General features: G+C 40.9%; 1 protein-coding gene across 1 annotated transcript in view; it reads left to right on the top strand.

The window, feature by feature from the left end:
- The window catches only part of METTL24 (methyltransferase like 24), a 90,355-nt gene that overhangs the window by 36,553 nt on the left and 35,488 nt on the right, over positions 1 to 18,314 (top strand). Inside the window, exons 3-4 of the mRNA XM_045843464.1 lie at positions 1,619 to 1,758; positions 6,995 to 7,223. Coding sequence (XP_045699420.1) covers positions 1,619 to 1,758; positions 6,995 to 7,223 — 369 coding nt within the window. The remainder of the gene's footprint in view (positions 1 to 1,618; positions 1,759 to 6,994; positions 7,224 to 18,314) is intronic.

The raw sequence follows: 18,314 nt of genomic DNA, 5'->3' as shown, positions 1-18,314 counted from the left end.
GGAATATGTTGATACACCCAATTAATAAATGTATTCTGTAATGGTTGCTTGGGAGAAGATTCAATTCCATTTATTATTTTTTCCCCTTTAATCATAATCAGTGGTTGTAGACAGAGCTATTGGGTTGAAGGAAAAGAATATAAATATATAGGGTTTCACATTTTTATTGCAGAGAGAGAGAGAGATTGGTTGCCACCCATGTGTGCCCCGGCTAGGGATTGAACCTGCAATGTAGGTATGTGCCCTGGTCAGGGATTGAACCTGCAACCATTGGTGTGCAGAATGACACTCCAACCAACTAAGCCTCCCAGCCAGGGCTATAGGTTTTCACTTTTTAAGCTTCACTCTAAAATGTCCAAATCCTAGAAGACTCAGTCGTAGTCCTTGATAAATAGTGCTAGGGTGATTTTGCCAGGCCAGCCCTAGATTACAAGAGTAAGGGTGATGATGTATTAGTTGAACAGGTGACACATAAACTCTTTTCAAATTACAGTTTTGGAAAATCAGTTAAATAAAAGGGTTAGCAAGCCTAGACTAACTTCTTGAGAAGAAAGTGGTTTGCTGTTATGTTTTCCAAAGAATTAAAGTGGTAAACCTCAAAACACCTTTTCCATCTGGAGTGGCCTGTCTGTGACGTGGCAGTTGAGAGCTGCTGCGTGGTTTGTGACGACCACGACAGTTTTGAGGGATTAGTGGGAAGTCTGCTTGCTCAGTAAGGTAAATACCTTGGCCCCAGACTTATTTTCTTTGGTTCCAGCAGCCTCAGCCATTCACACTGTGTCAGCCTCAAATACAAGTCATAAACTCCTTAAAAAGAATGTTTACTTCATGCGCATTTGAAACTAGAGGCTTGCTTCCACTTGACTTAGATGCTTGTTCCCTTTGCTTTTCTTATCTAGTGTTGATGGGTGAGTTAGCTCAGGGAGAACGTCCTCAGGCTGGGGCCCTTGCTCTTCTCGCTGCCGAGGCAGACACTCCTTAGAACAGTGCATCAGGAAGCTCCTGCCCTCTTAGCAGGGACTATGGATTAATTTCACCAGACCCCTTATCAGCTGTTACCTTGGATAACACTTGCTACCTATCCGGCCAGAGGTGGCTCCACCCTATCTGCCTGGGATAAGGAATCCACAATCTTTTACCCTTCTGAGACCCATGCCTGGTCCTCTCACAGCTTCTAGCAGGAACACCAGGTGACAGACCTCTGTGCTTTTGGAGCACTGGTCTTCATGTCTGGACTGTCCTTCATGGTCTCAGCTTCTGTTCATCCTCCAAGACGAACACACCTCTGCAGAGACTTTCCTGACCCCTCCCTTTTCCCTGCCGTCTGCCCCCCCACTTTGCTTTCCCCGTGTGCACTCTGTGCATATGGCTATAGCAGCTCTTATTGTCTCTTCAAACCTGCCTATAGTCTCCACGAGGTTATTTAGAATCTGGTCCTTGGAATTCCTCTGCACATTTTACAGCAGTCTGTGTTTCCCTGGGGAAGGGCTAGTTAGCAGTGCGGAAGGACATAACTCTCCTGTTATGGTTTTCAGGCACCAGGGAAGCAGTTAAATCCCTACCTGCCATTTATCACCCAACGCTTTAAGTTGTTCACATTGATGTCCTCTCCCTACAGATTGCATGTGATCACATGAGCACAGACCACCTGGCCACCAACGCCAGCCCTGCGAAGAAGCCCTGGTCGGTTTGTCTTGATGACAGGTTTGGCTTAGCTCATCAAATCCGCAACAAGCGGTGCCGTCTCTACTCTTTAGGGTGAGTATGTTTTATAGCAGAAGAAAACAAAAAACAGTCCTGCAGGTGGCCAAGGTCTTTCAGCAACACAAAGTTATGAATGGATGCAGTGCCCAGCAGGTGCCATGCTGCTCCTCCCGCGTCGTCGGGCTCACCTGTGTGGGATGTCCCTGGGGTACTCGCTGATCGCCTGAGGAGCCAGGGCCACCATGTCTCTCATTCTGCAGGTCAGAAGGTGGCAACTTCAATTTTCAGCACAATGATGAATCCTTTTAGTGAAGTCAATGATATCCAGCTAGAATTAGAGCATCCTGATTTTAAAGAGAGGGAAAATAATTAAGAATGCACCTAGAAACAAGGAAGAACAGTAAGGATATTAGAAATTTCATACTCGGTTATGATGAGTGACCCAAGGCAAATGGCCGCTGTTGAATTTTTATGTTTTGTGACAATGGTGAATCTGTGTATATTTTTACGTTGAGAAAGAAAGAAAGAAGAAGGAAAGAAAGAAAGAAAGAAAGAAAGAAAGAAAGAAAGAAAGAAAAGAAACCTCTTATGAAACCATGAGATTTTGTCAAAACTGTGGGAAATGTTGATATTCAGTTATCAGCCTGAGATTACCTAAATGTACGAATGGATTTAGTGAGCTTTTTGTAAAAGGGTGAATATAAGGTAATGAAACTTTTTTCACCAAATACACCAGTACTCAAGTTACACAGTTCTGAAGTCACAAATTATATATGTCTCAAAGAAGAGAGGAGAGAGGTTTTTTATCCTCACCTGAGGATACATATATTGATTTTAGAAGGCCAGGACGGGAGAGAGATGAAAAGGCAGAGGCAGAGGGAGAGGGCGAGAGAAACGCCGCCGGTGTGAGAGAGGAGCCTCGGCCAGTTGCTGCCCGCACACCATACGTGGGCGACTGGGGACTGAACCCGCAGCCCAGCTTGGTATTTGACACCCTGGAATAATTTCATTGAAAGCATGTAACTGAGTAAAATGAAACTGGGAAGGCTGTTTTTGGAGAAATTTGTAAAATTTCTTTTTGCTTTCCTTATACTTCTGAGCTATTAGATAAAAGAGTTCTGCTGTATGATTTTACATTATGCCATGCAAGGGTAGTTTCTTATTTTCATTTAAATGTTCACTATTCAAAATCAACTTTGTAAAGAGCAGATGAGAACAGTTGAATTCTACTGGGAATAGAAATGCATAGATTATGAGGGCCAACATTTGATTCAAAACCTGAAAATGCTTAATTGAAAACTGGGAGCTAAATATTTCTTATGCCCTAAAAAAGGATGCTTGGGATTGTGGATATATGTGCTGATCACACCGTTACCCAGGGCTTAGGGTCTAGACAAGCATCCCCCACTTTTCGGTGAATTGCCTGCTTGAGGGGCAGATAAAGCCCAGGCTGACAGCATCTCAAATGATGCTGAAGGAAGAAAGAAACCCAGGGCAGGGGTGGTGCTCCAGAAATGAGGGGCGTGGGTTCCCAGCACTGGGAGTGTTGGGAGAGTTATGAGGTGGGTGCGAGTGCAGGTGGCAGAGAGGGGGGTGCGGCAGGGGACATACTCCCCGACACCCAGGCAGTCCGTGCCCCAAGCCCCAGGGCTGTGGCGGCAGCACCACTGCTGTGCCCAGTCGTCTCCGTCCTAACAGAGGACGAGGACACGAGGACGCCAGCGGGTGCGGCTGCACGGAGGGCGAGCCCCCTGCCTTCTCATCTGTCTCCTGCCTTCCCTGTACCCCTGAGGCCTGGAGCAGGTGTCACCTCCACCTTCTCTCTGATGTTTGACTAGGAGCCAAAGCTTTTTATAGTATAGTTAATGTAAAAGGCTTTTTTTTTTTTTTCTGGGAAAGTGACCTGTGTGTGAAGTTCAGTTGAAAATTAAAATCAGATCATGTCAGTTACATGGACTAAGAAAGGAAAGGCACTGAAAAGGAACATTATGTTATGGAGAAGGGGAACGACAAGAGAGACAAGAGGCCGTGGATTCCGAGGATATGTCATCTACCGCAGTAGAATCAACCAGGCGAGTCTGCCTGCCGGTCTTCCTGTGTGGACCGTGGGGGCTGGTGGTGGGCGTGGGTGGGGGGTCGAGGGCGGTGCCTACAGTGAAGTGGGAAACGTCCCCTATTTCCTCCTTCATATGGAAGACTGTGTTTCAGGGGTAGGCGTGAGAGTGGAAGGAAAAATTGGAGATGGGGTAACACACAGGCAAATATTTCTCATCTCTTCTTTAGTGCTCCAGAGGGTGGCATGCACCATTTGGCTTCAAGACATTAATTCTCAGCATCAGACAGAAGAAGATTTGATAGATGACACACAATAAGGCAACTAGAGCCAGTATTTCACATAGGAAATCCTGGACTTCCCATTGCCATGAAGTCCAGCGACCAAACTTGCCGTCAGGAGCAATGACTGAACTCCAGAGCCAAAATTTCCATCTTATAATAGTTTAATTAATACAGGCGCTTATAGTGTATATGAATGAGGAATCGGAAAATCATGGAACCAAGGACACTTTTAGATAATTTGTCTCCTAATCAGTCCCATGAAATTTTAATACCATAGATATACTATAATCTATTTATGTACCATATGTATCTGTGCTTTATGTGTAAAAAGAGGAAGATTTTTTTCTCTCATAAATCAGTTTTTGCCTCCTTAGGGGTAAGATCATAGAATATATTAAAAAAATAAATCTTGGCATTTCATACCATGTTATTTAAGAAAATTAAATAATTATAAAATATTTTTATTCACTATTCAATGTCATTTATGCCTTGGAAAACCAATTTCTCTCCCTCTAGTAGTTGGCTGTTTATAGATCTAATTGTAATCACTTTAATAATTAGATAATAGATAATCTAATTATCTATATCAAGATAGATAATCATTTGCCAGATTCTCTGGTCCCTGCTGGAATGAAGAATGGACTACTGAAACTGCTAGGAAAAAATGCTAATTTTCATATTTCTTTCAACCCTTCTGCCCTCAATGGTGTGGGTTAAAACTTTCTCTACAGCTGCTCTGATTTTATTTTTTAAGTTTTTTTTAACAACTTCATTAAGATATAATCCACATACCTCACAATTCACTCATTTAAAGTGTGCAATTCAATGTTTTTTGGTTGTTGTAGTAATTTTTACAGCATTTTTGTCACTCCCCCAAGAGAAGCCTGTACCAATGGCAGCACTCTCAATTTCTTCCCAACCCTCTTTCCCCGCTCCGCCTCATAGTCCTAGGCAACCACTAATCTACTGTCTGTCTCTATAGACTTGCGTGTTCTGGACATTGCATAAAAATGGAAGCATAAAACACATGGCCTTTTGTGATTGGCTCTTTCATTTTACACAAAGTTTGTAAGGTTCACCCATGCTGTACCACATATCAGAACTTCATTCCTTTGAAGTGCCAAATCGTACTCCATTGTATGGATAGACTCCATTTCATTTATTCACTCAACAGTTGGTGGACATTTAGGTTGTTTATACTTTTTGGCTCTTGTGAATATGTTGCCATGAAAATGCATGTGTAAGTTTTTGTGTGGACATTTGTTTTCATTTCTCTTGGATATATACCATTTTAAATTTCTGGAAACAATGTATGAGGGTTGCAACTTTTCCACATCATTGCCAACACAGTATTATTGGTCTTTTTGATTCTAGCTTTAAAAAAGAGCCACCTTAGAGCCACTAGTGGATGGGAAGTGGTATCTCTTTGAGGTTTTGATTTGTTTTTCTCTGTTGGCTAATGATCTTGACCATCTTTTTATGTATTTATGCTCTGAGTTTTCGATTCCCGGGGAACATAGAGGACACTCACCTTAGTACTCTCAGGAATATTTTAAAAGGAATAACAAGGGCCTAAAACAGTGCCACATCCGTCTCTCCTACTCTTACGCAGTCATTCTGCCACACCAGATTAGAACGTGGGAAACTCAGTGGAGATGACAGTGTTGTGAACCGTGTGCGTTCAGTAGGAGGTTGAAAGTAGGACACAGGATGTCTTGGGTAGAAGGAATGGGAGGTTTTGTGGGAGGAGTGCTGAGTCTTTTCCTGGCCAAGAGGACGGAGAGACTTATAACTGCGGGGACGGTAGAGAGTTGACGCGCGGCAGACCCAGTGAAGAGAGAGCAGCACAGTGGGAGTGAAGGGAGAGGATGAGGCAAATGAGAGTATTAAGAATGTCTAAGGGGAGGATCTCCATACTGAAAACTTACTTTATAGTTAACTAGAACCAGGTAAATGATTGTTATCCAAAGAACTGGTATATTTCTAAATTATGAAATAATCTGCAACTGTAGAGTCTAAGAGAGTAGAGCACTTCTGCACTGGGTCCAGGTTCAGTGGATGTTTTACAGGTGTTCCATGGGATATTGGTAGCTTAAGTCACATCTAATTATAGAATTTTGGGCAGGGAAGGCATACTCACCGCTAAAAAAATAATCTTCTCTCAGTTAATTTCATCATTCAAATTGATGCTTTAATCAAAGTGATGAACCTTATATGTATCACTAAATAAGGAATACTTTTGAACAAATTAAAAATTGGCAAGTATATGAATTTCCCACATAATGTGCCATCTATTGGGTACTTAAATATAAATTCTTTCTCCTGTTGGTGAGAATTTTAGGTGAGGTGCCTCTTCTGCTTCTTGAGTACTAGATCCAGTAGGACCACAGACATTTGTCTTTTTTTGCTTTACATGCTGTTTTAAAATGCAGTTTCTAAGAAAACAGCTGCTGCCTGTAAGTCAAACTGCATGCACAGCACTGCGGCCATTAGAATGGAGACAAATGACCTCATCAGCAGACGGTACCTCTCTGTCCCTACGGGAACTGACCCCAGGGCTTATGTTTTCGACATATATGAGGAAATCTCTGAAGACAGCTGGATAGTCTTTGTTTCACTGCTGCTATGGTTTACATCTTTAACATTTTTTTAGATATTCTTCTACATGTTTGAGCATGTGATTCTCTGGTCTGTGTTTGTTTAGTAGATAGTTTCTCTTCTTTCTTTCATCCAGAAGCTTTTAGCTATAACGCTTTTTGTGTACAGTTAGAGTGCAATTTTTGTGAATATGTATAGTTAGCCACGTGTTAAAATAGAAGTCTTGCTATAACTAAGAAACTTGGCCTTGGAACTGTCATTTTTATCAACCCAGCAGTTTTTCACTTTATTACATGTGTTCTCTTGTTTTTGTTTTTGTCTGTGTGTTGATTTCCATCCTCCTCTTTTTCTATAGGCTGGGAAGTGATGATACCCATTTTGAGGTCAGCATGGCCAACAACGGGTGTGAAGTGCATCGTTTCGACCCTAGTGTTAAATCGGCTCACATTCTGGAGAGTCAGCACCTTTGGTATCACCGCTTGTCCATCAACTGGCGCGACCCCCATCCAGCTGTTGCTGCCCAGAAACTACACAGCAACACCAGAAAATTGGGAACTATTTTGAATGAATTTGGGCATCACAAGGTGAGATTTTTTTCATTTGATTTCATAATTTAATAAAGTGAACAATGCAAACCAAGAATTGGATAGTTGAAGGTTCAGTACTTTTAAATGTTATTTTTTAGTTACAGTTTATATTCAGTATTATTTTGTATGAATTCCAGTTTCAGGTGTACAGCACAGTGGTTAGACAATCATGTGTTTCACAAAGTGATCCTCCCAGTATTCCCAGTACCCCCTGGCACTGTACATAGATATCACAATATTATTGACCATATGCTCTGTGCTGTACTATTTTGTAACTAGAAGGTCCAGTTTTAACCTAACCCATCACCCATTATTATTTATAGCATCAGCTCTGTAGATATAAGGTTTTGACAAGGAGAGAGATGTTAAAATTGCTTTGAAAGATTTAGTTGCAGCTGAGTAGTGCTAAGTAAGGTTTTGGCTAAGACCAGACAGGAAGACTAAGAAGCCTACTCTGGCAGAGACTCCAGAGCACCATTTCCGATTGGTACTTGATTTAAAATTTCCAGGCAGAGGAAACTACTTATGTCAAATGGGCCTCAAATACAAAAAGGAATCAGACTCAGGCTTACATTTGATAACAGATCGCTTGTGTATCATGTTTTTCCATGTTGTAACAACTATTTCGAGTCTCCAGGCGCTTAAAAGTCAGAAAATATGTGTAGCTTTGATTAAAATGTACTTTGTAAAGTTGAATGGACATGATGCGTGTTGCAACTGAGATACTTATGTTCAAAGGATGTCAAATCTCTACAAATATTTTATTGTAAATGGATAGCAAGAAAAGAGACTCAAACTTTGAACTGTGTTCTTAAAAGCAAATTTTAGTGTAGAGCTAAGCTAATTGCATTTTGTAGGCAGATACTAGAGAAATTCTTTTGAGCGTAGTTGACTTATGTTTGACCACCAGCCCTTTCTGGGCTTGGCCTATCTTGGCCTATTATTCCCAGCCAGAAGTGCCCTGTAATTTACAACATGCCAGAATGGTATGTCTGAGGAACAGTGTACATGGAGCTCAATTTTAAACTTCAGTTTACTGCTTGATCTTTAATCAAAGTGCATTACCTCTGCATTGCTCTTCCCCCTCGCCCTTCTTCTTTTTCTTCTTCTTCCTCTCCTCCTCCTCCTCCCTCTCCCCCCTCCTTCTTCTTCTTCATCATCAAAAAAACTGCCTTTATTTCAACAGCAGGAGCTTCTTTAGAATTTTTCAAAGAATTTGCTGTGCTTTTAACATGTGATTAACTATTGATTTGTATTTTTCTTTGCCACGGGAAGTACTAGCATTTAATAGTTAGAAGCCTTAATGAAAAATTTATAGGATTTGGGGGGTAAGGTCTGTGAACAGGACCCAAAGGAGTGAGAACAATTTTCAGAACTTTATCTTGTTTTTGTTGCTTGTTACCTTCATAGAGCTGTTTTTTTACAGCTGAAAATTACAGGCTTGATTCTCTCATATGTCAACTCTAGATTATTCAAAGAACTAACTACTGATTCTTTGTATTCATTTAAGCGTTTTTCTGTTCGTCCTTAATGTTTTTTACATCTTGGCCCTATCTACCCACCCCCACTCTTCAAAGAAAACACTGAATAGATGTGAAATTCAAAGCAAGTTTGCCTTTTTCAATAATGTGTTAGTAAGAGATTTGGTAAATGTGAGGATAAAATAAGACTTTGAAAAACGATCTGCGGAAGTAATTTATCTAAGTCACACTGCCTGTGGAAAAACCGAGTGTTCAGACGGCAGGTTCCCACTCGATCTGAGCTTGTTTCACGCCCCGGGAGCTGAAGCAGGCAAACCTTGATGCTGAGGATGCAGCAGGAAGTCTTCACGGCTCCTGAAACAGCAGGAACATTTACATACCTGGAAAAGAGAAATGTTTTGGAAAATTTCTTGTATTCTTAAAGCTACTTATTTATATTAAAAACCTGAATAATGTCACTTACAGTCGTTAAGATGGTAATTTTTATGTGTATTTTACCACAATAAAAAGTAGAAAAAAAACCGTAATAATGAAAGTGATCTGGCCCAAAATTGCCAAGTATGTTTTTGCTGCTTAAAAAAAGCCCCTTGTTGTAGAATTTAAAAGAGACTGATATTCTTTTTTTCTTTGGGGGGAATGCTTTACAAAAGCAAAACTAAACCCATCCGTGTGAGTGATGACTTCCTTGAGGAACATGTTTCTAGGAGTTATGCAATGGCAGATAAAAGGAACCTGGTTTCTGGCCTGTGGCAAGCAGAGTCTGTTTTCATTTTTCTGCATGGGTACAGGCCCTGGTAAATAGGACGTGGCTCTGGCGGGAGAGCAGATAGAACACCCCCCCACACACACACATGCACGCACGCACATGCACACATGCACACACGGCGGTGCTCTTTGCCTTGCCTTCTTCACTCATTTTTCTGGAAGTGAGAATAGAAACCAAAGGGGTTTGGGTTGTGTTGTTGTCACTTCATGATTTTAAAACATCTCATATTGTTTGGTGATGTTTTTCATGGTAAGCTGTTATCTTTCTTCTTTTTATCAGACCCTGTGATTCCAGCCACTCAGGCAAAAATGGAGGCAAAATGAAAGGAAGTGTTTTGAGATGATGACAGAAAGATGCATATGGCTTTCTTACTGCTTTTAAAACTCTTTGGTAATTTTAGCTTCAAACTATAAATCAAAAAAATCTTTCTAAAGCATCAAATGAGAGCAGCTGCCTCAGCAAAAGCACGGGAACCAGGAGCCCAGTCTGTCAGGGAATAATATCACCTGAACCCAGCACCATTTGAAATGATTAACGGTCTTTACTGAATTGCTTGTTGCTGTAACTGCACATTAGAATTTTCCAGAATATGACTAGAAATATTGAATCTGAAATTTCTGCACATATTAATCATAATGTGTGCTTTTTTTCTAAGGTCTTTATTACACAGAGTATGCTAAATGATCCCGGCAGGTTAATGATAAATTGTTTTTTTCACTCCGAACCATGCTGATGACATGAATGACAGGACTGCGTCGGAGCTCCCTGCAGATGCACTGGTCTGGGTTTGAGGCTTGTCCTCTTTTTGGGTTTTGGAACTGGGCAAGGCGCAGATGACTCTCTGGTGCTCAGTTAGACTGTCAGTGAAACTGGGTCAATGATACTACCCAAATGGATTGTTTTTGAGAATTAGATCAGAAAACACACTGTGAAATGCTCCAGCAAGGTGCCTGGCATGGATGAGTCATTTGTTCATAAATTCAAAGAATTTTTATTATCAATTTCAGTAAATTTTCTACTGAATTTCATAGAAACCATTTTCTTGCTCTGCTTTAAGGGAAAATACATTGGAGATTTTTCTGGAAATTGCTAACTGCACCTGACTCCAGTCAAGAGTTCTTAATGAAAGTTTTGTGTGAAACTGAAGGGCAATTGGTCCTTCGGCATGCTTGTTGGGAGCTATTCTTGTTTGCTGCCTCGGGGTCCTGAACAGCTTTGCTGAGAGTGTATAGAAAGTAAATTCTGTGCTGTGCAGAAATGAAATAAGCTGCTGAGAATGAATACAGAGTAGATGTAGACCAAGGGGGACGACCCGGGTGGAGCTGGACCTCCAGCCAGCTCAGTGCTGAGGAAAGAGTTGGAGGGCCCTTCTTCTCTCTGGACGCTGCACAGTGGCTGAGTGTCCCTGTGGGCCCTTACAGGAGGAGTTTCTGCTTCCCTGGGCTGAGGGCTCCCCATTGATCACGCAACATCAGTTCTGTTGCATGGTTGCTGCTCTGTTAGGGAGAATATGGGCTTTGAAATTAAACTACAGAAAGATTCCTTTTTCTTTTTGCTTATCCAGTCAGCAAATATAAACAAGAGGTTGATACTGCCCTACAGTGGAGTGCTTGCTGGGAAGAGTACTCATGCTTTGCTTTGGGAAATGGAAAATGGTAGACCCTTTCAGCAAAAAAATTTCAGCCATGTGTATATATGATGTCACTTTTTAATTCCTAGAAATCTTTGCTTTACACTTGATCTTAGCCAAAAGGCCGAGAAGTGATGAAATCTTTGCTTTACATTTATTTTGTTTGCTATTAGTTTTGCCATTCCAGCTTTTTTTCCTTTTTTTTGTGGATAAGTATTTTCATGAAATGCCATTATAGATTCCTTTATTTTTAATTTTGAATATAGTTTTAGTTTAGGTAGTGTATAAGAGTGACATTTAGTATATGCCTGGATTGTGTTTTTAAATTCAATCTGATAATCCTTGTCTGTAAGCAGGTGTGTTCACAGTTCTTGTAACCACTGGCATATTTGGACTCTTTTTCACTCTTTTAAATTGGGCTTTTTTGATTTTCTGCACTTGTTTCTCTTCTTGCCAAAGCTTATTTATTCCTCTTTCCAGACCTTGTTTTTCTTCTCGCCAAAGCTTAGTTCAGTAAAAGTTATGTGGACAATTGGGCAGGCTTTTGTTAAACAAATTAGTTTTGATTTTTGTTTGATGTCTTCTACCAAAGAAAATAAAAGCAAATAATAAATATTTTAAAAAGCTGATGCTATAAAGGATAAAATAATCCTGGAATAAGGAAGTCATGGGAGAAGGGATGATTAATTTGATTATATATAAGTATAAAACTTCTGCATGGTAAAAATACCAAAAGCAAAATTAAAAGATAAATAAAAAACTGGGAGATATTTACAACTCATTTCATAAGCAGAGAGCTAATTTCACTTGTATGTAAAGAGCTTCAACAAATCAATAAAGAAAAGATTAGCACTTAATACCAAATTGGATAAAAATGGAAAAAACAGTTCACAGAAAAAGAAATACAGATGGCTCCTCTGAAAAAAATGTTCTTACTTGCTCATATTAAGAGAAATGCAAATGAGACTATACTTAGATACAATGTTTTCATCCATCAAATTATCAAAGATAGAAAGTGGCATGAATGTAAATTGGTACCATCTTTATGCAAGGCAGTTGGCAATATCTATTACATTGCAAATGCGCATATCCTTTGATCCATCAATCCTGCTTCTGTGAATGTGCCATATGGTCATGCGAACTGATATATGAAGGTTATTGTTTGACTCATTGAAATAGCAAAAGATAAAAAATTATCTACATATCTACATATCTGCCATCGTGGAGATGTTTGAATAAATGAGTGTACATCTTTCCAAGGATTATTTACAATGCCCCATGAAAAAAAGGAAAAAGCAAATCTTTATATACTGATGTGAAACAATTTCTGAGATATATTTTTACGAAAAGGAACTTACAATGCAAAGCAATTGCTAAACAATTTTGAAAAAGAACAAAGTTAGAGCACTGCTTGATTTCAAGACTTAATATAAAGTGATGGCCTTCCAGAGAGTGTTGTGTCGGTGGATAGACCTGTAGCTCCATGGAACACAAAGAGAATTTGGAAATAACCCCATATATAATTATTGAATTTATAATAAAAAAGGGGCAAAATATTTGAACAAACACTTCACCAAAGAAGATACAGAGATGGCAAAGCACACATGAAAAGATACTCACTATCCTTAATCATTATGGAAATGGAAGTTAAAACCACAATGGAATACCACTTCACAAAATCCCAAATGGCTGAAATTGTCTGAAGATTGATTACACTAAGCAACAATGATGATGTAGAGAAACTGGAACTCTCAAACATTTCTGGATGGTAAGGTAACTTTTTTAGAAAAGAGTTTGGCAACTTCTTATTCAGTTAAATGTAGATTTTCTAAAGATTGACCTAGCAAACCACTCCTAGGTACTTACCCAAGAAAGTTGAAAATGTGTCTACACAAAGACTTGTACTTGAATGTTCATAGCAGCTTCATTAATAATAGCCCCAACGGGAAACAACCCCAGCGTCCATCAGCAGGTTAATGGGTAGAGAAGTTATAGTATAAATATACCATGTATAACATACCATATACCATTGTATCCACGAATGATTGCACACCACACAGCGATAAAAAGAAACAACCTTAGCAATACACAACACACAACGTGAACAAATCTCACAAACTTTCTCTTGAATGAAGGAAATGATGCAAAAGACTACATATTGTGTGATTTTCTACTTATGTGAAGAGGCAGAACTATTCTATAGTTTTAGCAATCAGATAGTGGTAGCCAGAAATATGTGATGGGGTGATGGAATAGGAGGTTTATTGAAATGGTCACAAGGGAACACTTTGGGGTGTTGGTGAGTACATGGGTGTATACTTATGTCAAAAGTCACTCACCTGTATACTTAAAATGTATGAATTTTTTATATATAAATTATACCTCAATAAGAGCAAGTTGCAGAATGTGTATATATTTTTATCGTTGTACTGTTTCATTTAATTATTTTTATATGTATGAAAACTCTCTGAACATATACATAAGAAAATTGTGATACCAGTTGACTCCAGGCAGAAGAATTGATTGGCTGAATAAGTGACTGTACTTCCTGTATCTTTTGAGTTTTGTATTTTGTGGGTATTTTAAAAGTGAAAATATTTTCAGTAGCTTCTTTTCCATTTTGTTTATTTTCTACTTTTGGAGTTCCTTTTTGATATATTTTGGAACTGCTCAGTTTATCCTCCTTGTCTCTTAATTGCTTTTTCATATTTTAAAATGTCATTCACCATTCTACTTTCAGATGACTTCCTCAGTACCACTTCCAATTCTTTAATTTCCTTTTTAACTATGTCCAGGCTAGAATTTGTACCATTTATTGATATTTTTAGAAATTGCAATGACGATATTTTTTACTTCCAAGATTTTGAATTGGTATTTTTCCTGTCCATCTGTTCTCTTTTAGTTTTACATATTTTTATTTAAAAATGTATTACCACTGCTTGAATGTTTATGAAAGTAGGTATTATTCTATTTGATTGCTCTGAGTATTCTAAACATACTTATTTTAAACTTTAGTCAGATTGTTCAACAAAATTACTTTAATCTCCAAATGAAATGATGTCACAATTGTTGCTTTGGTTGGCTGTTTCTCATCAGTTGATTTCTGTGTGTGTTTTGGAATTTGCCCTTGCTGGCTCATTTTCAATGAGAGGCTTTGGGTTTGGTTTTGCTTTTTCCTTTTGTTTGTGGCTCGCCCTCCTCTGCCTACTGATTTTGCAGTGACCTTCGAGACCTGGTCTTACATAAGCATTGGAGGGCACCTGCTCCTCCCTGTGTGACAGGGAATATTCAGTCCCTGAACCACCCGGGGTCTGGCTCACTTGCTATTTGCTAGAGTGCCTCTTTCCTCCCATCTCTGTAGGCTAGTAGTTGGCTTTGAGCCCCACTAGCTGTCCGCAGTTTGAGCCCCAGTGGCTGTCGGCAGTTTATTTCAAGCCCCTTTCTGACCCAGGAAACCCCACTAGCCCTCGGCTTTAATGAATGAATGTGGTTCGGCTGCTCTCTCACGGGAACACTTCTAGTTCCTGGCCCCTGTAGGTCGTGCAACCCTAGGACCTCTGCCACCTGCTTTAGGGCAGGAGCCCAGCACGTCCTGGCTTCAGTCCTGCTTACTGCTTGGTGTGCTGGTTCAGAGTTGTCTGTCCAGTGTTTGAGCCCTGCCTTGTCCTTTTTGTTTCTCTCTCTCTTTGCTAATTCCCCCTTTTTGCTTCGTGCTGGCGTGGGGCAGGGGCATCTTGCCTTCATACTTTTAAGTCGACTTGACTCATCTTTTTTGCTTAGAATTATCTGGAGAAATAATATACATGGACTCAGGAGTCAACTGTTCTAGTTATGTTTTGTAATAAATATTAAAAATCCCTAACAAATGAAAGATTTTAAATTCTTATGTATGTTGCCCCAAATCATATTCTATACCAAGACTGCTCACATTGAATGTGTACGTGAACCTTCTGGAGAGTCTGGGGTGGGGCTCCAGATCCTGCATTTCTAGTGAACTCCCGGATGGTGCTGCTGCTGCTGTTTGGGGACCATACACTGAGTAGCAAGATCAGCACCACAGCCTGAGAAACATGGAGGATGTTTAGTAGGAAATGGCAGTGCTGGGGCCCGAAGCTGGGTGGTGTTCCTCCAGAGGCCCAGCCTGAGGCCATTGGGTGCTCCCCTGATGTCCTCCTGGCTCAGCCTGAGCTCCTGCCAGGGAGGGCATGTGGCGTGAGGCACAGATGCTGCGTTGTGCTCCAGACCATTCTCCCTCCCATTTCTGCCCCAGCCTATTGCATCAGATTTTTGTCCTAGATGTGGTGTTTTCCTGGGACCATTCTTTCCTCAGGGAGGAAGCTGCTTTATAAAAAATGTTGTCTGGTTGTCTGCCACACCAACGCAAGGCCCAGACCTGCCCGAGTCCTGGATGATTAATGGGTTAGCTGGACCCCTGCTCTCTGATGTGTGTTCCTTACTCAGTCTTGTGCAGCTCCAGGCCAGAGACCCTTGCTTGTGTGGAATCTCATCCCAACCGGTTAGGGAAAGACTCAGGAAATAAGTGATACTTACCAACCTGAGTTTCTCATCAGTACCTTCCTATAAAAAATGCAGGTATCAAAGCTTGAATACTTTATTTTTATACAACCTATTTCAGAATTAATAAACATCCACTTGAGCATCCAGAGGCCTTAGTCAGGGATGTTTCAGAAGAACACTGGGGCCGAAAACTCCATGGAAAGAGGATGTGCTGCCGTAAAGGGAGAAGCTCGCGTGACTCTTTTAGCTCCCAGTGCAGTCTGCTGTTTGGATTTGTTTAAAGTCCGTTTCAGAGAGAGGTGTCTTTCTGTGTATTTGAAAGCAGCTTCATCTTGCAGAATTTAAATCACCACGGTGCTGTGTTTCTGTGAAATAAGCCAGTGGCGATTGAGGAGTAATGAGTCATTCACGGTCCTGAATTGAAATTTGAAATGCAGAGACATCTTTCCTGTCTCCATCAATCTTCAGTGGACCCTAAGGACAAGCCATCTTGGAAAAGTGAGTCAAGAACTTTCTCCCTCAATGTTCAGGAAATGAGTTTGGGCTTTTCATCCTTTTCATTCTTATCTAATGCTGAGATTTGCTGTGAAGCAAGAGAGGCCTGGGCCCTTCTTAATGAATTCCGCACCATTCAGTATTTAGCTAGCAGGTAGATGCCATCAGCTGTGAAGTCCACTTGAGAATGAACGAGGTCCATCTGCAATTAGCAGCAGCGGTATGGGTTCTCTTGGGTGTGTTCCCCCCCAGGTTTTCCATGGGCAGAAGCCAAGACGGGTGTTTTGTGTGAACGGTGCTCTGGAATTCAGAGACCCACTCCTACCTGTGCAAATGAGTGGTTCTCAGATTTTACTGTTAGGATTCGGAACACCGGAAAACAGACCAAAAAATAACAGCATCAGGCCACGAGCAAAGAATCTAATCACCTAGGGAACTTGATTCAAATGTCAAACCCAGGACCAGCCTCGGGGATTCTGATTTAGCTGTCTGCACGGACCCCCGGAACATGCATTTTTAACTCCCTACCCCCAGCTCTAACCCAGGTGATATGCAGATCACCTTTTGATGACCCTCACCATGCAGTGAGGATGTCAGTGGCTCTGCTTTCCATTTGCAAGCCCTCATCCCCTGCTGTGCATAAAACCCTTTAAACACAAAGTTGGTCCAGAGCCTGGCTATCCAATTCTGCAGCCTCCCTCCGTGTCTCCTTCCCCAGTTGCTGTGTCCTCCCTGCCTCGGTTTCTGCTATTGTACAGTGTATGATGATGCATAACAACTGCCATTTGAGAAAATTATCCAGTAAATAAACTCATGTCAGTGAGAGAAATGAAGGAGAAGTTTTGATGAGACAAGAACTGGGATTTTATAGAAAAGAAAGCATTATGACAAAAATCACTTCTGTGAGATTTTCAAAGTGGCCCAGTGTTATTACAAAAGAGGGAGATGTCACATACGGAGGAAATTAGCCTCCAGAGAGCTGACATTTATTTTTCTTCTTTGCTGTGAATTAGAGGTGGGTGTATGTGTCTGAGAATCTTGCCATTTTGACAAAATTTGGGGACTAAGAGCCAAGTGAGTCCCAAGGGAGCAGAGGGGCTATAAGCTTCAGATGCCCATGAGGGTTCCCCTTTGTGTGGCTTCTTCTCCTAAAGGCCGCTGTGGTCGACAGAGGCATGCTGTGTCCCGTGCTGCACCGCTCTGATGTTCGGGGTCGTGCAGCTCGGCAAGTTCCTCAGTGTGTGCTAAAAAGTGCTTCATGCCATTGGACAGGAAAAGCTCTCAGAACTTACTTTCATACTTGTGAACCCTTTGAGGGAGTATCCCCCTGAGCGAATCCTGCGAGGTCAGACCAGCACGCCCGGCGGCCTTGGGAGCTCTGCTCTGCATTGCCAGCTCCCCTCAGTGCCCAGGCATCACAAACGACCGGGCACAGGCCGCAGGAGTTGGTTGGGGCAAAGGCGGCCATACTTTCGTTGGGAGGTAAAACCTGATTTATTTTCCACCCTGTACAAATATCAGGAAAGGATGGTTTCATTTGCCACTTTTTAGTTAAAAATATAAGGACCATTTTAAAAACACAAATTTCCTAGCATGGCTCAGCATTCAACAGTTTTGCACCTAAAATGATAATGCAACATTTCTTATAAGAACTCAGTGCGATGAGTTCACAGCACACCATTAGAGGGAATTATGTAAAGCAGCCTCTCTGTTCCAAGTTTTATTTTAAGATGTAATTTATTCCAGATTCTGCAGGAAAAAAACCATCCATGTGACAAGCCTGCTAACAGATGTCAGTTTAGTTTTATGGCACATGCCTGCACTTCAGACCCAGAAAAGGGAGATTATTCTTTTTTGTCTGCTGTTTATTACATGACACAGCTTCCTAATGCTGTGCCCAGAGGACAGCTGATTAATAATCCATGGGCAAGCTACTTATCACCTGCTTTCATCTTCTGCAGTGCTGAGTGTAAGCTTTATTTCACGTTACCCTTTTGAATTACAAGAGGTGGTGGAAAGAGCACGGGTGCTGGATTTTCCTGTGTTAATAGGAATCACCTGGGTCAGAAAACAGGCTATATTGTAGTGAAAAGAAGTAAGAAGAAAAAAATCATTCAACTAGATAGAACTAAATTTGTATTAAAAATTTTTTGTGGTATTGGGGGAGCGAGCTGGCTTCATCTTGGCCTTTCTGCACG

Source organism: Phyllostomus hastatus, unplaced genomic scaffold (genome assembly GCF_019186645.2).
Source record: "Phyllostomus hastatus isolate PE091 unplaced genomic scaffold, TTU_PhHast_1.1 phas_contig_40, whole genome shotgun sequence".
Classification (NCBI taxonomy): Eukaryota; Metazoa; Chordata; class Mammalia; order Chiroptera; family Phyllostomidae; genus Phyllostomus; species Phyllostomus hastatus.
Note: the sequence above shows the minus strand (reverse complement) of the source record. Positions and strands in the feature narration are given on the sequence as shown.